The 24,434-nt window shown below is 41.0% G+C and overlaps 1 protein-coding gene across 5 annotated transcripts in view; it reads right to left on the bottom strand.

Annotated features, from left to right (window-relative positions):
- SH3GL3 (SH3 domain containing GRB2 like 3, endophilin A3) overlaps window positions 1-24,434 on the bottom strand; it is a 164,879-nt gene that overhangs the window by 16,386 nt on the left and 124,059 nt on the right. For all 5 annotated transcript variants that reach the window (XM_003815288.6, XM_008968225.5, XM_008968226.4 and 2 more), the window contains 2 exons: window positions 15,239-15,342; window positions 13,549-13,658 (listed from right to left, as the gene is read on the bottom strand). In XM_003815288.6, the coding sequence (XP_003815336.3) occupies window positions 13,549-13,658; window positions 15,239-15,342 (214 nt within the window). The remainder of the gene's footprint in view (window positions 1-13,548; window positions 13,659-15,238; window positions 15,343-24,434) is intronic.

Here is a 24,434-nt window from a genome sequence, read left to right on the forward strand (position 1 = left end):
CAGTCTAAGGTATTTTGTTACAGCAGCCCAAACAAACTAAGATGCCATTACAACTGGATAGCAGCTGCCTAGCTAGAGGTTGTACTTCCCAAGTTGCTTTGCTACTAGGTGTGGCTGTTTGAGCGCTCATCCCTGGAATGTGTGTGTCATTTCCACCTTGAGGGTGTAAGAGGAAATATCTAACCTAAATGTTTGTTCTTTCTCCCCTTCCTGCTGGCTGGAGTGGCAACAACTAGGAAGCCATATGACGAAGATGGCAGAGCTGCCATCAGCCTAGACCCCTGAGAGACTCTATGCATTAGAACCACCTATCTTCTTGGAATATTCTCCCCGGACTGTGGCAGGAGTGAGGAAATCCTATTTTACTGCATTTCGGTTTTATGTTTTGTTTTTTTTTTTTTGAGACACAAACTAGTGTTAGCATAATACAATACAAAAAGTCTCCAGAGAAACCCTGAACAGACCAATAACAAGCAGCAAGACTGAAATGGTAATTTTAAAATTACCAAAAAAAAAAAGTCCAGGACCACATGGATTCACAGCTGAATTCTATCAGACATTCAAAGAAGAATCGGTACCAATCCTATTGACACTATTCTACAAGATACAGAAAGAGGGAATCCTCCCTAAATCATTCTATGAAGTCAGTATCACTTTAATACCAAAACCAGGAAGGGACATAGAAAAAAAAGAAAACTACAGACCAATATCCCTGATGAACATAGATGCAAAAATCCTTGACAATATACTAGCTAAATGAATCCAATAGCATATCAAAAAGATAATCCACCACAATCAAGTGGGTTTTATACCAGGGATGCAGGGATGGTTTAACATACGCAAGTCAATATATGTGATACACCACATAAACAGAATTAAAAACAAAAATTACATGATCATCTCAATAGACACAGAAAAAGCATTTGCAGAATCCAGCATCCCATCGTGTTAAAACCCTCAGCAAAATCGGCATACAAGGGACATACCTCAATGTAATAAAAACCATCTATGACAAACCCACAGCCAACATAATACTGAATTGACAAAGTTGAAAGCATTTCCGCTGAGAACTGGAACAAGACAAGGATGCCCACTCTCACCACTTCTATTCAACATAGTACTGGAAGTTCTAGCCAAAGCAATCAGACAAGAGAAAGAAATAAAGGGCATCCAAATTGGTATAGAGGAAGTCAAACTGTCACTGTTTGCTGATGATATAATTGTATACCTAGAAAACCCTAGAACCCTAAAGACTCCTCCAAAAAGCTCCTAGAACTGATAAATGAATTCAGCAAAGTTTCAGGATACAAAATTAATGTACATAAATCAGTAGCTCTGCTATATACCAACAGAGACCAAGCTGAGAATCAAATCAAGAACTCAACCCCTTTTATAATAGCTGCAAAACAAAAACTTAGAAATATACCTAACCAAAAAGGTAAAAGACCTCTACAAGGAAAACTACAAAATACTGCTGAAAGAAATCATAGATGTCACAAACAAATGGAAACACATCCCATGCTCATGGATGGGCAGAATCAATATTGTGAAGATAACCATACTGCCAAAAGCAGTCTACAAATTCAGTGCAATTCCCATCATCAAAATACCACCATCATTCTTCACAAAACTAGAAAAAACAATCCTAAAATTCATATGAAACCAAAAAAGAGCCCACATAGCCAAAGCAAAACTAACCAAAAAGAACAAATCTGGAGGCATCACATTACCTGATTTCAAACTATACTATAAGGCCACAGTCACCAAAACAGCATGGTACTGTTCTAAAAATAGGCAAATAGACCAATGAAACAGAACAGAGAACCCAGAAATAAAGCCAAATACATACAGCCAACTGATCTTCGACAAAGCAAACAAAAGCGTAAAGTGGGGAAAGGACACCCTATTCAACAAATGGTGTTGGGATAATTGGCAAGCTATGTGTAGGAGAATGAAACTGGATCCTCATCTCTCACCTTATAAAAAAATCAACTCAACATGGATCAAGGACTTAAATCTAAGACCTGAAACTATAAAAATTCTAGAAGATAACATTGGCAAAACTCTTCTAGACATTGGCTTAGGCAAAGACTTCATGACCAAGAACCCAAAAGCAAATGGAACAAAAATAAAGATAAATAGCTGGGACTTAATTAAACTAAAGAGCTTTTGCAGAGCAAAAGGAACAGTCAGAGTGTACAGACAACCCACAGAGTAGGAGAAAATCTTCACAATCTATACATCTGACAAAGGACTAATATCCAGAATCTACAAGGAACTCAAACAACTTAGCAAGAAAAAAACAAACAATCCCATCAAAAAGTGGGCTAACGACATGAATAGAAAATTCTCAAAAGAAGATATACAAATGGCCAACAAACATGAAAAAAATGCTCAACATCACTAATGATCCGGGAAATGCAAATCAAAACCACAATGCGATATCAACTTACCCCTGCAAGAATGGCAATAATCAAAATATTTAAAAAAATAGATGTTGGCATGGATGGGTGAAAAGGGAACATTTCTACACTGCTGGTAAGAATGTAAACTAATACAACCACTATGGAAAACTGTGTGGAGATTCCTTAAAGAACTAAAAGTAGAACTACCATTGATCCAGCAATCCCACTACTGGGTATCTACCCAGAGGAAAAAGAAGTCATTATACAAAAAAGATACTTGCACACGCATGTTTATAGCAGCAAAATTTGCAATTGCAAAAATATGGAACCAGCCCAAATGCCCATCAATGAGTGGATAAAAAAACTGTAGTATATATATGTGGTAGAATACTACTCAACCATAAAAAGAAATGAACTAATGGCATCTGCAGCAACCTGGGTGGAATTGGAGACTATTATTCTAAGTGAAGAAACTCAGGAATGGAAAACCAAACATCATGTGTTCTCACCCATAAGTGGGAGCTAAGCTATGAGGATGCAAAGGCATAAGAATGATACAATGGACTTTGGGGACTTGAGAGAAAGGGTGGGAAGGGGTAAGGGATAAAAGACTACAAATTGGGTTCAGTGTACACTGCTCAGCTGATGGGTGCACTGAAATCTCACAAATATCACCACTAAACAGCTTACTTATGTAACCAAATACCACCTGTTCCTCAAAAACCTATGGAAAAAAATTAGAATACCAAAAAAATAAAGAAAGGAAAGGGGGAGTGCTTCACATGGGAAGTTGAATCTCTCCCCCAACTACAGAAATATAAAGCACAAAAAAAAGTAAATAAGAAGAGATAGAAAAATTGGCACCAATGAATTCTACCTTGAAAATATATCTGCTTCATTAAAATCTTTAAAAACAAACAACAAAGAATAGTCTTCAGAGAATTGTACCTAAGTATCCTCTTGATATGTTTTTTATAAAATCAATTTTATTCAAATAACTTTCACTGAAACATTACATCAAAAAACGTAAACTGAAAACTAGTACCACATGCTATAAAGAGACTGTAAGCATGAAAATAATTACAATGGAAAATAGACAATTTTATTACATCCAAAAGATACATTCTCTAGTCTGTAAATGACTTTTAACCGGAGGCCTCTCCTCTCTGTTAAAATTGAACATTAAAAATACTCCAGCACAAAACTGTAGCTTATCTCCTTGAAATTGGAATGAATATAAGAGAATTGAAAAAAAGAATATTTTCTCATCATGTGATTCAAGATTGTTTGTCTGTATCCATTCAGCACCTAAAGCCATCCTGGGGAGGAGCAAAGATGCAACCAGTGAGATAAGTGGCATTGAATGTCTTAAGGGAAATTTCCATTAATATGGCACAATGAAGTACAGGACTGCAGCCTTCCTTTCATGTACCAAATCCCTATCACTTACAAAATACGACTTTTTAAGGTTGCAAATAATGTTGGAAAATGAGACTAAATACTGCTGGTAGACCAGAAATTATGAGGAATACAAGAATGCCTGGAAGATGGAAAGCAGCAGATGGAGGAAATGAGGTTCAAAATCCCAAAGCGGAATGCTGTGACAGTGAAGTCTAAGGGCGCTCAAAACTCAGTGTAAGTGGATCCTGAAAGCTGGCTGGCTTTCTGAGAAAAGAGCAGCCAGGTGAGTCCACTCATCCTGGGTTTGTACCAGTGCCAGGAGCCCTGGCAACTGCCTTCAGGACGGGGTACTGAGTGAGTGTGGGCATCTGAAACAGAAAGTCAGGGCAGTGCCATGGATGATAGAAACAATCAGAAAAACAGAAACCAGTCCACTGCACTCAACAGAACATCCCTTATTTCCCCTTAACCACAGGAGGCAACCTCATAAGCACTCTCAAATAAAAAGTTGTGCACAGAGCCAAGAATCATCAACGTATGAGAAACAACTTCATAAAGTAGACTCCAGATCCCAACAAACACTCAAGGAGATAAGAATTAAGTGGAGACTTTTTAAAAAGCATAATTAAGGGCCAGGCGTGGTGGCTCACGCCTATAATCCCAGCACTTCGGGAGGCCGAGTTGGGCAGATCACGAGGTCAGGAGTTCGCAACCAGCCTGGCCAACATGGTGAAACCCCGTCTCTACTAAAAATACAAAAATTAGCCAGGTATGGTGGCAGGCACCTGTAATCCCAAGTACTCGGAAGGCTGAGGCAGGAGAATCACTTGAACCTGGGAGGCGGAGGTTGCAGTGAGCCGAGATCGTACCATTGCACTCCAGCCTGGGTGACAAGAGCGAAACTCCATCTCAAAAAATAATAATTATTATTATAATAAAATAAAATAAAATAAAACTAAATAAATATAAAAATAAAAAGTATAATTAATATTCTCAGAGGAATATGAAAGGTCTAGTTACTTGTAAAATTTTTTAAAAATGTAAATTTGAACACTATCATGGTAGGCAGAGCAATAGCCTCAAAGATGTCCACTTCCTAATCCCCAGAACCTATAGCTATGTTACCTTACACAGCGAAAGGGAATGTGAAGATGTGATTAAGTTACAGATTTTGAGATGGGGAGGTTACCCTGGGTTTATGTGGGTAGGCTCAGTATAATCACAAGGGTCCTTATAAGGCGGAAGCAGGAGAATCCGAGTCAGAGAAGGAGATCTGACAATGGAGGCAGGGAGATCTGAAGATGTCATGCCACCAGCTGGGAAGCTGGAGCAAGGGGCAATGAGGCAAGGACTGCAGGCAGCCTCTAGAAGGCAGGAGAGGCAAGAAAACAGATTCCACCCTGTCTGGAATGTGAACACCTTGATTTGAGGATTTCTGACCTCCAGAACCATAAAATAGATCATACGTTGTGTTATTTTAGACCACACAGTTTGTGGTATTTCATTGCAGCATCAATAGAGAACTAATACAATTGGAGTAAGAAATTCAATAGATATGCTAAATAAATAACTGGATCAAAGAATAAAGTAAGAAGGTGAAATGTCCTCAGAGGGCAGAATAAAAAAACAGAGGTACAGAGAGCAAGGAGGAAAAGACTTTTTGTCCGAGGAAGGACAAAAAGTTTCAACCTCTAGTAGTTGTTTACAAGGGCAAAAAGAAAGGGAATAGAGGAGAAGGATATTTAAGATAGTAAAAAATAATAATAAATAAATCAGTGGGGGTGCAGTGGCTCACGCCTATAATCCTAGCACTTTGGAGGCCGAGGTGGAAGGAACGTTGAGCCCAGGAGTTGGAGACCAGCCTGAGCAACATGGCAAAACCCCGTATCTTAAAACAAACAAACAAACAAACAAAAACACACTTTCCATGTTTTAAAAAATGCAAGTAATCAGACTAAAAGGGTCAATGCGAATGAGGAATAGGGAAGGGAATGTAGCCAACTTCCCATACTTCTGGATACAATTGCCAGGAGAATAGACAAATCCATAACTATAATCAGAGATTTTAATACCCTCTGCCACAAAATTAATAGGAAAACATAGACCAAAAAATCAGCAAGAATATGGAAGACAAAGAACACTATTAAATAATTTGACCTAATTGACATTTATAAAGCACCCTACCCAATAAGAATAGAAAACACATTCTTCTCAAGTGTACACAGATCATTTACCAAGATGGATCATGTTCTGGCCCATCAAGCAAGTTTCAAAAAATTTAAAAGGGTATGATTCATACAAAGTATCTTATTTGATAAAAAATGGAATTAAATAGGTATCTAAAACAGAAAGAGATCTGAAAAATATCCACATATGTGGAAATGATATAACACATTTCAGAAGAAACCAAGAGTTAAAGAGGTTATCAAAAGTAAAATTAGAAACAATTTTAAAGAGGATGAAAGGGAAAACTCAACACATCAAAATGCATGAGATGGTGCTCAAGTGGTACTTAGGGGGAAATTGATAGCGCTAAACACATATATCGGAAAAGGCGAAAGGACTCAATGACAACAGAGAAAACTCAATGAGACAGAGAGCTGGCTCTTTAAGAAGATCAATAAAATTGATAATCTATAGCTAAAATGATTAAGAAAAGAAAAAGACAAAAATTACCAATTTCTAAAATGATTGAGAGAAGTAAATCACTACAAATTCTATATATCTTAAAAGGATAATAACAGAATATTATGAACAACTTTATGCAATAAATTTGACAACTTAGATGAAAGGGATAAATTCCTTCAAAGACACCAACTTCTAAAGTTCACTCAGGAAGAAACAGATAACCTCAATTGCCTTCTATCTATAAAGACGTTGAATTTATAGTTTAAAGCCTTCATGCAGGAAGAAAAAAAAAAAAAAACAAGGAGTAACTTTACAGAGAGCTGACAAATACTGCCTCAGCCAGCAGACCAAGATCAATATCAGCAGTGATTAATCTTGTTGATAGGGCATATTCTTTTTTTTTTTAACTTTTAGGTTCAGGGGTACATGCACAGGTTTTTTATATGAGTAAACAGTGTATCACAGGGATTTGGTGTGCAGATTATTTCGTCACTCAGGTGATCAAGCATAGTACAGGGTAGGTAGTTTTTCAATTCTCACCCTCCTCCCAACCTCCACCCTCAAGCAGGCCCCACTGGCTATTATTCCCTTCTTTGTGTCCATGTGTACTCAATGTTTAGCTCCCACTTACAAGTGAGAACATGCAGTATTTGGTTTTCTGTTCCTGAGTTAGTTCACTTAGGATCATGGTCTCCAGCTCCATCCATGTTGCTGCAAAGGACATGATCTCATTCTTTTCTATGGCTGTGTACTGTCCTATGGAATATATGTACGTTTCTTTATCCAGTCTGCCACCGATGGGCATTTAGTTTGATTCCACGCCTTTGCTATTGTGAATAGTGCTGCGATGAACACACACGTGTATGTGTCTTTATGGTAGAATGATTTATATTCCTTTGGGTATATATGCAGTAACGGGAATGCTGGGTCAAATGATAGTTCTGCTTTAAGTTGTGTGAGAAATTGCCAAACTTCCTTCCACAGTGGCTGAACTAATCTACATTCCCACCAGCAGTGTATAAGCTGTCTCATTTCTCTGCAGCCTTGCCAGCCATCTATGATTTTTTGACTTTTTAATACCAGCCATTCTGACTGATGTGAGATGGTAGGTGATGGGATGAGAATGGCACTTTACCTCTGTGATCTTCTTCCCAGAAACTCATAACTCCAGTCTAACCATGTAAAGACATCAGACAAATCTCAACTGGGGGACATTCTACAAAATATGTAAACAGTACTCCCCAAAACTGTCAAGTTCATTAAAAACAAAGAAAGTCTTAGAAGCTGCCACAGCAAGAGGGGCCGAAGGAGATGTGAGGACTAAATGCAACGTGCTATTCTGGATAGGATCCTAGAAGAGAAAAAGCAAAGCAGGTAAAAACTAAGGAAATGTGAATGAAGTATGGACTTTAGCTAATATAAATATATGTTCATTATATAAAGTAAATGTGCCATACTAATAAAATGTTAATATAGAAGAGTGGAGGAGTATATGGGAATGCCCTGTGCTATCGTCACAACTTTTCTGTAAGTCTAAAACTATTCTAAAATTTAAAATTAATTTAAAAAAACTTTCCCACAAAGAGTTTATCCTAGGGATGCAAGGTTGATTTAACTAACAATGTAATTCACCATATTAACAAACTAAAACTAAAAAATAAACGATCATCTCAACAGATACCAAAAAAAGGCATCTGACAAAATTCAAAGACTGTTTCTCATTAAAACTCTCTTCAAACTATTTATGACTAGAAGGGAACTCCCTCAATCTGATTTTTAAAATCTATGAAGGCCAGGCCTAGAGGCTCACGCCTGTAATCCCAACACTTCGGAAGGCTGAAGCAGGCGAATAGCTTGAGCCCAGAAGTTCATGACCAGCTTAGGCAACAGGGTGAATCCTCATCTCTACGAAAGATATAAAAATTAGCCAGGCTTGGTGGTGTGTGCCTATAGTCCCAGCTACGTGGGAGGCTAACGTGGGAGGATCTTTTGAGCCTGGCAGGTTGAGGTTGCAACAAGCTGCGACTGCGCCACTGCACTCCAGCCTGGGCAACAGGGCAAGACCCTGTCTCAAAAAGAAAAAATCTATGAAAAATCTACAGCTAAAATCATCCTTAATTATGAAGTACTGACTGCTTCTCCCCTAAAATCAGAGACAAAGCAAGGATGTCCACTCTAACCCTTTGTACTCAGCATGTTCTAGCAAGTGAAAAAAGGCAAGAAAAACAAAGGCATGCAGATATTGAGTAAAACCGTCTTCATTTATAGATGACATGAACATCTATGTAAAAAAACTATGGAATCTATTAAAAAACTACTGGACCTAAGATGTAAATTTAGCAACATGGCAGGATACAAGATCAATATACAAAAATCAATGGAATATTATGAATGCTAGAAACAAAAATTCAGAAATGGAAATTTTATTAAAATGCTGTTTGCAATTGCATAAAGATATAAAATACTTAGAGATTGATGAAAAAATTTAAAAGACCTGTATATATTCTAAAAATAGTGAAACACTGCTGAGAGAAATTCAAGAAGACCTAAATAAATGGGAAATACAATAGATTGTGTTCAAGACTGGAACACTCAATATTGTTAAGCTATCAATTCCTCTTAAATTGAGTTATAGATTCAACCCAATCCAAATAAAAATCTGAGCAGGATTTTTTTGAAACATTGAAAATTTGATCTCTAAAACTCACATGAAAATGCAAAGTAACTAGAATAGTCAAACAACTTTTAAAATGAAGACCAAAGTTAGAGGACTAACAGGACCTGACCTCAAAACTTATAAAGCTACAGTCATCAAGACAACAATTGTACCAGAATAGAAATGCAATGATAGTGCACTATGTGATACTGCTGTGAATATTATTTCTGTGCTCATGACATTGTAAATAAGTGTTAGAGGATGTAAAAATGGAAGCTTTGGATGAGGCCCCAGAACTGTTTTTTTTTTTTTTTTTTTTTTAACTGATGTGCAGAAGACAACTTATGCAGGATTTGGAAACAAACAAAAACAGAAGAGATGAGGGTAGCCAGTTTTATAACTTTTAATCCCAGCCTACATCTATGGCATAAATAGGTCAGAAGATGGAGATTAAAAAGGATTTTTAGAAAAATGTTGGAGAGAGTGTGGAGGAGGCAGGATGTGTTGTGATCTTTTCATTTCACACCAAATCAAGAGAGAAGAACTTTTAAAAGATTCCTCAGCGAGCTTAAAATACATTCTCTGGGGACTTAAGAACAGAAGGGGTAGATGGGGAAAGAGAAAAAGCCAAATACAACCTCTTCCCTGACACCAATGTTCCCACGGCAACAGGCCAGAGCTTGGGGAGGAGTGAAAGCCAAACTTTAAATCAAGATTATAGCTTTGACCATGACATGGGTCTTAGCATTTTGACTACTGCACGAGCCTGCACTTTCACATTCAAGTGACTGGAGAACTTATGTGACCCAAGAGTAGTCAGAAAAGTCATGCAGCCTGCTCACATTTTCATCCATGAGTAGGCAATTTAAAATAAGAGCAGGGAAAAAAGGGGAGGAGTGCATTTTAAGAGTCCCACATGATGGAAGTGATGGTTACACAATGAATATTTATTTAACAAAAATAGTGATTATAAGTAAATTGGAAGGGTGAAGGGAGGGAGAAGTCTATGGAAGACCAACGGTTAGGAAGCTAAGCCATTATCTTCCATATCAGGAAATCAATACATTTATCCAAACTGAAGAATCAGAGTAAAAAAAGAAATAGTAAAAAACAAGCACCATGAAGTTAAGTACCAAATAAATATGTAAAAGAGTTGAAAGTGTTTCCTCTGAGAGCAGAAAATAAGCACTGGGAAAGGAGTTGAAGGGGAAACTGCCATTTCTCACGAAAAAGCTTGCACCATGTTTTTTTAAAAAATGTATACACATGGCCCGGCACAGTGGCTCACATCTGTAATCCCAGCACTTTGGGAGGCCAAGGCGGGCGGATCACAAGGTCAGGAGATCAAGACCGCAGTGAAACCCTGTCCCTATTAAAAGTACAAAAAATTAGCCAGGCACGGTATCGGGTGCCTGTAGTCTCAGCTACTCGGGAGGCCGAGGAAGGAGAATGGCCTGAACCCGGGAGGCGGAGCTTGCAGTGAGCCGAGATGGCGCCACTGCACTCCAGCCTGGGTGACAGAGCAAGACTTTGTCTCAAAAAAATAAAAATAAATAAAATAAAAAATAAAAAAATGTATACACATATACTCTGATAATTTGTAGTTTTAATAATGAGAAAATTCATGGGGCCTGCCCATGTTTTCACACAGAGGTAGAGGTAACTACATTTGCCTTTTTAAAACCACATATGCATATTACCATTTTCTTTTTAAACTACATACACATATTACTCTGATAATTTTTGTTTTTAAATGAAAAAAAAAAAAACCTTTAAGGATAGCCATAAGGTTGGAAGAAAATTCACACTGTGCAGCTTATATGAGCCATGTGTGTTTGAAAGGGCAATTGGACATCCATAGGCAAAATAAATGACTTAAGTCTCACATTTATACAAAATTAACACAAAGTGGATCACGGACTTAAGAAAAAACATAGGAGAGGCCGGGTGTGGTAGCTCAACACCTGTAATCCCAGCACTTTGGGAGGCTGAGGCAGCCAGATCATTTGAGGTCAGGAGTTCGAGACCAGCCTGGCCAACACAGTGAAACCCCATCTCTACTAAAAATACAAAAATTTGCCGGGCATTGTGGTGTGTGTCTGTAGTCCCAGCTACTCAGGAGGCTGAGGCAGGAGAATTGCTTGAATCTGGGAGGCGGAGGTTGCAGTGAGTCGAGATTGCACCACTCTACTCCAGCCTGGGCTACAGAGTGAGACTCTGTCTCAAAAAAAAGAAAAAGAAAAGAAAATATTTATTATTTTCCTAGACTTCACACAATCTATAAAACTAAAAATGAATACATTGGACTTCATAAGAATTAAAAATTTTGATCTGTGAAAGACCCTACTAAGAGGATTAAAAGATAAGCTACAGAGTGAGAGAATATATTTGCAAATCACATATATAGAAAGAACCTGTATTGAGAATAAATCAAGCATTCTCAAGACTCAACAGTAAAAATGTAAACAATCCAATTAGAAAATGGACAAAAGACATGAAGAAATATTTCACCAAAGAGGATACACAGATGGCAAATAAACACATGAACAGATATTCAACATCATTAGTCACTAAGGAAATGCAAATTAAGCCCACAGTAAGATTAACTACACACCTATCGAAGTGGCTAAAATAAAAAACAGTGACAACAGCAAATGCTGGCAGGGATGTGGAGAAACTGGATCACTAATATATTGCTGGTGGGGATGTGAAATGGTAGCACAACTCTGAAAGATAGTTTGGGAATTTCTTTTCATTTACAAAAATAAATCCTTATGATAAAGATCTAAATATTAAGAAAAGATTATTCAAAGTAGTAGAAAACTGTAGAAGAATAACTTCAGGGATAGGAAGACTTCACAACAGGGCACAAAATGTAATCACGACAGGGCACAAAATGTAAAGTCATAAGCAAAAGATAGATACATTTGACTACATCAAAATAAAAGCTTCTGTATACTCAAAGCAAAACTAAACAAAGCAAACAACAGCAAAAGCAACAAAGGGACAAGCCACTCCAAAAACAAAGTTTAAAGATAAATGACAAACTAGGAAAAAAATTATTAATATCCTCATATGGAAAGAGCTCCTATAAAACAATAAGATAAAGCAAACTACTCCCAAAAACACAAATAAATGACATAAACAGACAATTCAGACATAAGGACATACAAATTAAAATATAGAAAAGAAAGTTCACCCTCACTAATAATCATGAAAATGCAAACTAAGACTGGATACCATTTTTTTCTCATGAGTGCTTGGCAGAAATGGAAGTCTACTGGCATGGGTGTGGGGAAGCAGGTGTTCATGCTTTAATAGTAGTGTAGCCAGCACAGTGGATAAAGGATACTCACTGTAGCAAATAACTGGAAAAAACCTTAACGTCCACCAATAGGGAAATGGTATAATAGAAAACTATGAAGCTGTTAAAACAGTGGGATAGATCTATATGCATGATATGGAAATAACTCGAAGAAACAGTGATACATTTTAAAAAGCAAACTGCCAAACAATATGCCTAGTATAATCTCGCATTTAAAAAACAGAAAAAAGGCTGGGTACAGTGGCTCATGCCTGTAATCCCAGCACTTCAGAAGGCCGAGGCAGAAGGATTGCTCGAGCCCAGGAGTTGCAGGCCAGCCTGGGCAACAAAGTAAGACCTTGTCTCTACAAAAAATAAAAAAATTAGCCTGGCAGGGTCACATATGCCTGTAGTTCCAGCTACATGGAAAGCTGAGGCAGGAGGATTGCTTGAGCCCAGGAGGTCAAGGCTGCACCGAGCCATGTTCATGCCATTGCACTACAGCCTGGGTGACAGAGCAAGACTTTGTCTCAAAAAAGAAAAAAAGAAAAAACAGAAAAAAATCCAAAATGCTGTTTATGTGTATATTTATGTACCTCAATAGATATGATAATAGTTATACCAAATTTTTTAACAGTGGCTACATCTAGGAAGCGAACTGCGATGGTGTGGGTGATCACAAGAGACTATAGAATGACTTATACCATTAAATTTTTTTTTCTGTTTGATTATTTTACCAATTTTTTTCTGTTTGATTATTTTACTAAAAGACACATTTGCATCACTTGTTTAATAAAAAATAACGATGCAGCACTTAAGATAGTATCTAGCATATAGCAGTTGCTCAAAAATGCTAATTTCAACTTAAAAATAAATTAAGAAAATATTTTCAAAGAGTTAAAAAAATAAAAGATGATGTAGCCATAATGGTTCTATGGCCAAGGTTCTAAATGCTACATTATATAAGTGATAGAATTCTTCCCCAGGGAACAGAAAAAAGGGGCACGTTTAGGGGAAAAGGGAATTTACCAAACAACCAAAGAAAGATATCCAGGGTCTGTGTGTATTCACTGACCCAGAAACAAGCAGTAAATAAGTGTTTCTAGAAGTGCTTTACTAAAGGCACACTTAGCATATTAGAATGGTCAACTTACCTGTCGTCTTCGCTACAGAGGTGGTGGAAACTCCATTGAGCTCACTAGAACTCCTTTTCACAGGCCTTGGCTTGTATTCTCGTCTGGGGACACTGGATGCAGCTGATATTCTGTAACACACATCGTAAGATGAGCCAGACATCTGATGTTGAAAGCTTTCCAAACACACATCCTCTCTGCCTTGTTGAGCACAGGAACTTAGGTTACAGCCAGTGGTCACGAAAGGGACGATTTTTACACACTGACTCTTGAGTAGCCCGAAGTGATGGAGATGATATCACAAATGTAGTTTTTCAACTCCCTATTTGAGCTTGTGAGTGAAATTCATCTTGAAGAAGACTAATTGGGCCAGCCATGGTGGCTCATGCCTGTAATCCCAGCACTTTGGGAGGCCAAAGTGCTCACCTGAGGTCAGGAGTTCGAGATCAGCCTGGCCAACATGGTGAAACCCCATCTCTATGAAAAATACAAAAATTAGCCAGGCATGGTGGTGGGCGCCTGTAATCCCAGCTACTCGGGAGGCTTAGGCAGGAGAGTCTCTTGAAACTGGAAGGTGGAGGCTGCAGTGAGCAGAGGTTACGGTGAGCCAAGATGGCACCACTGCACTCCAGTCTGGGCAACAGAGCATGACTCCATCTCAAAACAAAACATAACAAAAGACTAATTTTCTTCATCAAGTCTCTGAGGCATCCAGCAAGTGCCTGGGACGCAGTCGGCACCCAGTGATGGGAGCTGCCTTCTCCCTCACTCTACTCTTATAGATTATGATAGAATTATGAAAATACACTCCTGTCAGTAACAGGTAAACTATCTGCCTGCAGAAGTGGATGCTTCAGGGACTGGACACATCTTTGTCTTCCCTAGGTAACTACGTCATTGATTTAAGTAAAAATCCCTCCAAATTTATGCATTACCATAATCCTGTGTAAAACAATTTTGTTATCAAACCTAATTTAAAAAGGGTATTTTAACCCAATATTTTAATAAACAGGGTTGCCATGCAGACTATATATAATATTACTAATTTTCAGAAAAGTATAGACTACATCTATGATTAAATTCACAAGGAATGCAGAAACCTTTCTTTGATTGTTCAGAAGATATTTTTGACTCTTTCAATACCTGTCAATATTATTAACACAGCCTGAAATTTGTCAATATTTTGACTCTTTCAATACTAGTCAATATTATGAACATATCCTGAAATTCGTACTGGTGAAGTGAAGACATTATCTTTTTTTTTTTTTTTTTACAGATATTTACATATTTTCCATACAGCATCTCACTTTTTTCCATAGCTCTGGATGTTTTCCATCCCTTTGTGAATGGGGAGCTAAACTCTCATCAAATCAGCAATGAAACCAGGGTAGTTCTGTAGGGGTTGATGTCCCAGGTGGGAGAGCAACTTGGTTAGTTGCCCTAAACACGGGTCACAAAAAAAAGGAATTTAATGAAAAGAAAAAGGAGAAAAGCTGCCAGGTCCCTTTTCCCAGTTCTATCCTACTGGCCAAAGCCAGTACTTATTATCTCAGTCCCATCCCACATCCAACCATGAAAGCCAGTGAAAGAAAATTCAAAACAGAATGAGGCAGGGGAAGGGGGAGATGGAGAGATGGAGAGACAGACAGATGGATTTCAATAGATGTTACCTCCGCAGCCCTTGGCTTGTAAGAAACGTGGAGGTGCTTACCGCATCTGTAGCTTGCTCTGCAGCTCCTGCAGAATCTCTGTGGACTGTCTGTGATAGTCTAATGCTGCCTCTATGAACACAGCCAACTGGCTGACTTGTTCTACCTGCAGCAGAAGTGGAAAATTATTCCATGGAGGCCCGAGCCTGTGTAATGTCCAGAGAGAGAGGAGACCAGCAGCAAAGACCTAGCTTTGCAGGGAAGACCAGTGTCTGCCTTGGTCCATTTCATTTAATTTCATCTAGGAGCTCTGTATAATAATCATACAGGTCATGGTATGGAGCTATAAATGCTGGAAAAACATGTTCAAATTTATTTGTGATTATGAATTTGATTTAACTCAATAAAATGCCTGTTTTTCCAATTAGATGATGATTTTTCTCAGCAGATTTTCTATGCTATAAAGCTCATGGATCTGAAAACAGAGAGATAAAGCTCTTCCAGTTACAAACGAAGCCAACATTTAGCAAAAGAACTGCCTACTTAGTCAAGTGTCTCAACACGCACTTTCTAGCTAAGCCAAATCAAGACATTAAGTACATTAAACAGTTAAGAACTGTAAATGAAACAGATAAGAAAGGGGGCCAGGGAGCAATATGTGAACTGGGGCAAAGATTTCCCTGTCCCCTCTATGCGTTTTGTTGCTATCCACTCAACATATTTTCCCTGAAACATAGAGCTAAAGGGAATGAACTATAAAGACACTGGCATCTCTGTTTCCCACAAATCAAGACATTCATGAAATTAATGACTAACTTACAATGAATTTTTTAGAGCTGTGTCTCATAAGGAAAAACCTGGATGATATGGGGCTGTATAATTTGAGGAAAAGCAATCTAAGGAAGGCCTGAGAGCTTTCCTGCTCCCCCACGTGTCTGAGGGGCTGCTACAGGAAAGAGATTAATTAAGCTTATTTCTGAAAGCCCCAGAGGCAAGCTCCAGAGGGTTGAGGTGACGGGCCTCCCCCAGCAAGAATCCAGTCAACTCTAGAGCTGGACAAAGACACAAATCAAAATCAATCCTACACTTCCCAGGCTTCCCCAAAGCCTATGCATCATTTCCATACTTCATTTTCTACTCAGCTTTAGGGCAAAGTCTGCCTGCTGATTCATTTATACAATCTCACCCTGCCTAACCAACCATGGACTTAGCCTTCAAAGATCCAAGCTACTTTCATTTGTAGTTGCAAATCATTCTTTAGTTGCCTGTACTTAAATTTTTCTTACTCACTTATACTATTTTAAACACGGGCTCAATATGCATGTAAGAGACACATTGAATTCCATGTGTGCCAAGCTGTGATCAGCATCCGAACAATGAAATCCTGTCGGGTTTCATTTACTTTACCATGCTCTGTGGCTGGAAAAGCAACAAGCCTAGCCTTAAATTTCCAAAAACCCAATAAACAAAACAAAGACAGCCTGGCCCCTACTAAATCCTGAGGATTTCTTAAATTTCATCTCTTTGGCTTTTACACGTACTTTTAAATAAGTCCAGGGCCATGGCCTAGCACAATCGTAGTAGAATTTGTTACAGAAACAATTTTTCTTCCTTACAGTGCTAGAGTGGTGTGCTTGGTAAAATCTATGCCATGCCTCTCTGCCTTTAGTAAAATTTATTTGCCCTGTCTTATTACCCACTTTAAAAAATGCTTGCATTTTATAATTTTTAAAGAAATAGTGAAAGATAGCTAAATTAATATTTCTTGAAACATATTTGGGGTTGGGGAACGGGAAGGGGGCAAGGGGATTACCAGCTATCCTCCCTGTCGTGGCTAAAACACAAGGTGATGTAATCTAGAGATGCATTCGTAACTGCTCATTGGGTGGCTGACTTTGGGAAGGAAATGAATCCTGAAAACCCTTAAACTTTGGGAAACAATGGCAGCACTGCCCAATGCTTGCACCTAGTAGGTGCTCAGTACAAGTCCTGAAGGGCTGGCTACTAGGCTGTAAGTCTCTTGTTGACAGTAAAGACCAGGTGTGCTACGATAGATTATTTTCCTCTTGATTTCAGAAAATTGAAGCTTCCAGCTGTCCCCCAGGTCATGAGCATTGAGCTGTGTGCTGGGGACCATGGGGACCAACACAGGTACATTCAGCTTCCTGAACCACGATTAGAAATAAATACCTAGACAGGCAGAACCAAGATAAAGCAACAAACTCAGGCCTAGCAAGAGCCAAAACCTGACCAAAAGGTAAAACATTTCTTCCATTGTTGGAATTTCAGCAGTCCATCTGTTGAATCAGAGAAAGTCACCTGGGGTGGGAAGAAAGGCTTAATTCCACTTCCGGGTTGAGACCTGGGCTGACACTGTGCTGGTACCATCTTGAGAGCAAAGTGTGACCTCACCCATGAAAATGTTCACGTGACATACGCCAAGGAACTGGATTTCCAGAGAATCCACTCCCTTTTCTGAAAGTGAAGCACTCTAGCTCCTACAGATGGGCTCACACTCAGCTGATGTTTGAAGTGAGAAACTCATAATGCAAGCTGACTTCCATGTAGGTTAGAGGTCAAGGAGGCACGGCCTCGGTGGTTGACAAATGTGTGAAGTGAGGGCTGTGAAGAAGCTACCTGGGAGACACACAGAACCATAAAACCAGAGGGGGCCTGAGGTAGACAGAATCATGGAACCTGCAAAGATGTCCAAATCTTAATTCCCCAAACCTGCAAATATGTTACTTTACATAGCAAAAGGGACTTTGCGGTTATGATCGAGTTAAGGATCTTAACATGAAGAGATTATTTTGGAACGTCTGAATGGCTCAATGTAATCACGAGGTCCTTTAAGGGGGAGACAGGAGTGCCAAGGTCAGAGAAGATATGACAATGGAAGCAGAGGTCAGAATGAGATACGTGAAGATGCTGTGCCACTGGCTGTGAAGAGGGAGGAAGTGAAGAATGAGCCAAGAAATGCAGGTGGCCTGTAGAAGCTGGAAAAGGCAAAGAAGCAGCTTCTTCCTCAAGAGCCTCCAGAACAAACGTGGCCCTACCCACACCTTGATTTTAGGACTCTAGGCTGGAAGACAATAAATGTGTGTTGCTTTAAGCTACAGTTTGTGGTCATTTGTTATGGCCCCAATAGGAAACTGATACAGAGCTGCTTTAGCCCATCCTCAAACTATGCAAAAACCTAACAATGAGATTAGTGCTGCCCAGGGTCCCCCATTCGTGGTGATGGGAGTTGTTGCCTAGAGACGCATAAGAACCAAGCTCAGCGGGTAATGGGCCCATCGTGGCTGGGCCTGGGGACTTCATTGTTGGTTTGGCTGTATCCCAGGGCTCCTCACTCTCTTCTGAGGGATAACCCCAAAACAGGAATTAACTCAATTTATCTCCCATGGCAGACTATACACAATAAACAATCCACAAGTGACACACGTGTGTCACCTGTGGATGCATTTCATTCCAAACCTCTCTATAGCTGGAAACCAATGGATGATTAGCAGCACATATGGCCGTTGGGAGTATCTTAGTCCTGGGGATGGAAACAGAGAATAGATGTCCCCAACTACAATGGACTAAGGATACTAGAAGTTTCTAGGAGTTATGGAAACCCCAGGGACACTTGCATAAGATCTGAGCCACTGGCCTGGCCTTGTGAGCCAACTGCAAAAGGCTTAGGCTGTACCCAAAGGAAGAATGGCTCAAAGGACTGCATATTGTAACAAAGGCTGTCTTAGGCCAACTCTGCAAGAGGACTATGGAAACTGGGGTGCCTAGAAGGAGCAGGGCTGGGAACCCTCCTCCTCTGACCCTTTAGCAATCCCTTACCAGGGGACTTGGTGAGCAGCCGGGTGAGTAAGCAGAGAGTAGCACACCCTGAAGCCCATGGCGAGGACAGAGAGAGAACTGTGATGTGAGTAGCTGATGCCTGTCCAGACGCCTGGGGTCTGCAAGTGTGTTTGGCATGCAGGAATAAAGAAGTGTACATCTTCAAAAGACGACAAGCCATTCTCTTTCACAACTGAAAAGGCACATTTCCCATAGAGGTCATCTTCAATTTACAGTGTAATAATACCAGTAATTTCTTGCTCTATCATATCAAAGACCTCTACTCTTTTTGGATTCCTCAGAGAAGCTATGGAAAATTTCTCATGTATTTTGCAGTCTGGTCATAAACAGATGACTTTTCCAATGGGGCAAAAGCCTTTATTCAGAGTTTCTAAGAAAGTTTGAGTAAGGCAATTAAATTAATAACATGGATAATAATCCCTTACACTTTTATTCTCCACTTTATCCTTCTAAAGAATTTCTCAAATGCAGTTGTTAATTTGCCTGATACCAGTCAGGTGAAATGATTTTCCCAGAGGCTTAGCAGAAACAAAATCAGAAACAGAATTCAGGTATCTCACGCCTTGCTGGGTATGCTTTCTACAAGTTCAATACTTCCTAATGCATCTTATTCCACACATTACAGTCCCTGAAACATTAGTAATAATATAATAATGTGACGGAATTCTGTGGTCAAATAAGTTTGGTAAACTGCCAACTGTATTTTCTGTTAGGAACCGCTTAGAGATTAATCTTTCATACTGTCAAATAAAGACTCTGAAAAGTCTTGTGATAAAGAAACTGTTTAGTTTTATTTAACCCAGGGTTTCCCAAACTTATGTGACCACAGAGACATTATTAATGCAAAACACACTAACATCCCATGGAATGGATTTTGGAAAATGCTACTCTAGACCAATGGAAAGACCTCAGGAATCTGGAATCTAGTAATTCCACTGGTCTTGGGAACCCATGAATGGAAGGAGGATCCCGTAGCTGGTGAATGTATACCAAGACAGCCAGTACTGCAGGTGCCTGGACTCACTGGACTGAAATAGGCATCTTCTATGGAATATCTCTGATTTCTGCTAATGTCAAAGACCTACATTTGCTACTAGTAAGCTGTGAGGAATAATGAGGAATAAACTTCTCTGCAAAGACAGAAGAGGTGACAGTGTGTTAACAAGCCTATGGGTGACATAGTGTTCCCAAGATATGGCAATGAAGGCTGGTAACCAGTCTGCTGACTTTCCCACACTTTCCTCCAAGAGGAGGGCTGCCCTGGGTACTTCTCAGGACCCTGCCAGGCCCAACTTGGCCTGGTGAGAAATCAGTCGTGGGACTGCCCCTCTTGGATCCCTGGAAAGTTGGAGAACCAAAACACCTCCTGGCTTGCATCACTGCCTATAGAATAACGACCCTGCTCAGCCTCAGGCAAGATGTGAAGAGACGCTCAATGTCTCCAATCCAGCTCCCATTCACAAGACAACCAAAGGCTACAGTGTGGGGCCGAAGGAGACTCTTCTTCATTCTCCCATTCCCAGTTCTGCCAAAAATAGATGAGAAAATAGATAAAACTTCTGCTTAGGAATATTAGAGTTAGCATTTCATGTCTCTCTACCTCCCCTTCCTTTGGTGATTCATCTAACTGGTGAGATTACGGGAGTGGCACCCACTTGGCCCTAATAACCAGGGTACCTAGACACTGCAAGGAAAGGCAGTAGGGGTCTGGCTCTGGGCTCCGGATTTCTCAAGAAAGTGGGTTTGTGAAGTGGCCACAAGATCGTGTGTCATCTGGCTTTGTGGTCTCTGCACCCGCTCTCTCTGCAGGGGCTCCAAGGTCTAGACTTCAGGCCAGGAATAGCTCATTGGACTTCAACTGTGGGCCCAGGCCCAAGCTGCCCCTTCCAACATGGCTTTCTAGAAAGCCCTGCTCTCTGGACAAGGGGCTGGCGTGTGATCTCGTGTGGCTCCCCGGGTTTGTTTCTCAGTTGGGAGAATGCAGAGGTGAGGACAGTGAACAACCACACCCTGGAAATCCCTGCAAATGGCCTGTTGGCCAGAAAACCCTAGGAAGTACTACATCTGGAGACCCAGGAAAGACCAAGTCTGTTAACTCCAGTCAGGGTTCTCCTCACATCAGTCAGAGTTTTGGCAAACAGTTTCTTTTGAGGCATTCCCCAGTGAAGCTTTTTTTGTGTCTTAGCCAGGATGATGAGACATGAGGGCTAGAGAAGGCACCAGCTCTTCCCCCAGGGTGAGATTTTGGTCTTTGAATTGTCAGTGCCAAACAGAGATGGACAGGTAGCACAAGAGCACCAAGCACACCCATCTCAGAGGATTTCCCTTCATTTGCTTCTCTGCTTATTCACTTTCTCTTTGGAGCGAATGCTTCCAAGTCCTCTCGCCAGGCCCTCCTCTTCCTCCTCTTGTGGATGAGGTTGGGGGTGCTCCCTAGTTAGTAGGATGGGTTGCTCTGCCTCAGTCACTGGCTCTGCAGGGTTGGGGCCAGCAAGGCTCCCACTCACCCAGCTTCAGCGTCTCAGGCTGTGTCTGGGTGGTAAGACAGGCGGGCTCTCCCCTAGAGCTGGCTGTCATCCACCGAAGGTGCAAGGAGGGGAAAGTGCCAACAGGACTTTAGGCCCAGGCCATGTCCTTCAGCACAGTTGACCAGGAGGTCTGTATTTTACAATTTTCAAGCATTCTCGTCAGTTAAAGAGATGTCCCTTGATTCCAATCCGGCTTTTTTGTCACTTCCTCCATTGGTCAGAACCCAAAGGGTGAATGGCTGTGACTGACATCCCCAAACTTCCCACCACAGTAACAGAAGCATGTCCCACTTGTGTCTGAAGGAAGTGTCAGGGCCTCTGCTGCCTGCCACCAAGCTTCCCTTGCAGCCACTCATTTGACAGTTTGTGCACCTTGTCTCCAGCAGGTACCAGATCAGGTAGAAACACCGTCCAATCCATCAGGCAGCAGCACCCAAAGACCCACTGTGTTTGACATGGCGATTAGAACAGGTCCCAGCCATCTTTAGTTTCTGCCAGGAAATCCAGCCCTCCCCAGCCATCCCGAAGCACAGCTCCTCATGCAGGACTTCCCCACCAGGAAAGGAAGCAACATGGCAACAAGAGGTTGAGTGACCAAGGTTGGACGTGCGGGTTGTGACTCACAGGGAGCAGGAAACCAGAGTCCCATGGGCTACAAGGCCACCAGCTCTGGCCTGGTTGTTGGAGATGGGCCAAACACAGGGCCAAGGGTTCAATGTATGCCCCATCAACCATGTATTGGCATTTTGTCTTTCTCCCAACTAGTCACATTCTCTGTTTATCCCCAAGCACCAGGCAGTATCGGCATTGGCATGTCAGGTCCAAGGAGTGACCAGCAGGAGATTTTTCTCTAGCTTGTCTGGTCAACAGGAGAGGATGGTCAGACCACCTGGCTATGGCACAGACACACTGACATGGAAATGGATGAGGTGATTCCCTCCGATCTAACTGCTGTTGACCCCAAGAAGAGAGTAAGATGGGCTTCTGAAGCCTACACAATCATCTCTGAGTCTCCTCAGCTATAAACCTGGGTAGGAGAAAAGGTAAATGCACATGTGCCATGACAGGGACCATCAACAGCACCCCCTTAGCCTCTTTATCATGGGGTGTCAGTGAATGGTAGCTCTTGTCATTGTCATCATCATTATCACCACTGTCTTTATCATTATCACGATCACCACCATTACCGCAAGAAGCAGCAGCCAGAGCACACCTAGCAGCCATTGCAGCTACAGATGGCAGGAAGCAGGAAGCAGGAAGCAGGAAGGAGGAAGGAAGGAAGAGCCTAGTTCCCGGGCAGCCTGGGCGGCCCATCTCCGTTTCATAACGTTGGTCTCCTCCCACCTCAATGGCAGAAGTAGAAGCCAGACAACCCCTCCTTGTGAAGGTGAAGACCCCAGGATCCAGGCTGAGGGAGCAGCCCCGACTCCCCAGAGCTGAAGAGGGGAAACCTCCACTCACCTGCAGGTCAATTTCCCACAGGAAGCCTTGGAGGAAACACTGCAACCAGGCCGGAGCAAGGCCAGCACCAGAGCCCCTGTGGAGCTTGGGCTAGGAACCAGCTCTTACTTCTGCTGGGGCAGGGTGGGAGGACTTAACCCATTTGTGACAGGCAGAATACGTGTTACTGTCAAAACATGGACAAATGATTGAGCTTTTATAATGAAGGGATCCTTTTTGACTTTTGACTGATACTGAGGGGGGAAACTGAGGTCTCTTGGGTCAACTGCTAAGGCCGGCGTGGCTCAGACAGGCTTCCCTCATGGAGCACTTCGCAAAAACCCATCATTGTGGTTCCCGCATGAAGGCAGTGAATGGAACAAATGGGTCAGACGGCGCATCTGACACACAAGACACAATCTCAGAGTTTAAGCCATGAATGGGCCTGGAGCCAGCAGGGCAACATTCCATATGGCCCAACAAGGAGTATCTGATACATGTCACACTTTAAATACATTTTCTAAAGACTTCAAAACAATACGGCAATCTGAAACAAAACAAAATCGCTGTTGCTTGGGGACAATTTCAAGAGGAAATTTATATATTTAAAGAAAAACAGAGATACCAAACTGTCACACCTCCTCCTATTTCCCAAAAAAAATGTAAAAAAAAAAAAAAAAATTAAAAGAAGAAACACAGTAGAGTGTACTTTTCAGGCCTCAGTGGTTTAATGGGCATGGGAAATTTCAAATTGGCATTTCCAGTTGGGAGAATAAATTCTCTGGGATGAATGTCTTGTCAGTATTGGACATAATTCCTCCATACATCACCATGGTAAATAAAGGGTGCTCAATGCATTTTGACTTGACTCAAAAAGATGTAAGACCTCAGTGTACCTTTAAATAAACTGTTATAAGTACGACATGGTCTTGAGGATAAATAAACCTCCTGACTTGTTCCCACAGGTTTACAAACTTAACAATTAGGTCCCATAGTAATGCTGGGGCTGAGACAGCTCCTGGCATCGCTGAAGCCAGGCTGAGGGCAGGGGCTCCGGAGGGAGGCAGGTGGCTGACACCTCTTCCACTCAGGCAGTCAAAGTGCCAATGGCCCCTTAAACCCAAGGCCGAGCAGGGAGGCCACCCCCAGTTGCGTGTTGCCTGGTCAGGAGTCACCGTCCTCCTTAATTCCATTTCATTTGACTTTACTTGGACAAATCAAATCAAAGCAAATGGCAGGAACCACAGTACAATAGAAGATTGGCACTTCTGAGGGATAAGATCCGAGACCTTCAAAATTCCTGAGCCCACAAGCACCACTATGGAACAGCTGAAAAATTTGGGTCATGCTTTTGTGTCCTCAATGTGGGCTATGACAGGTAAAGGCACCAGAGAGCTGGGGGATGACAGCGGCTGTCCGCCCCCCAGCTAAG

Source organism: Pan paniscus, chromosome 16, assembly GCF_029289425.2.
Source record: "Pan paniscus chromosome 16, NHGRI_mPanPan1-v2.0_pri, whole genome shotgun sequence".
Taxonomy (NCBI): Eukaryota; Metazoa; Chordata; class Mammalia; order Primates; family Hominidae; genus Pan; species Pan paniscus.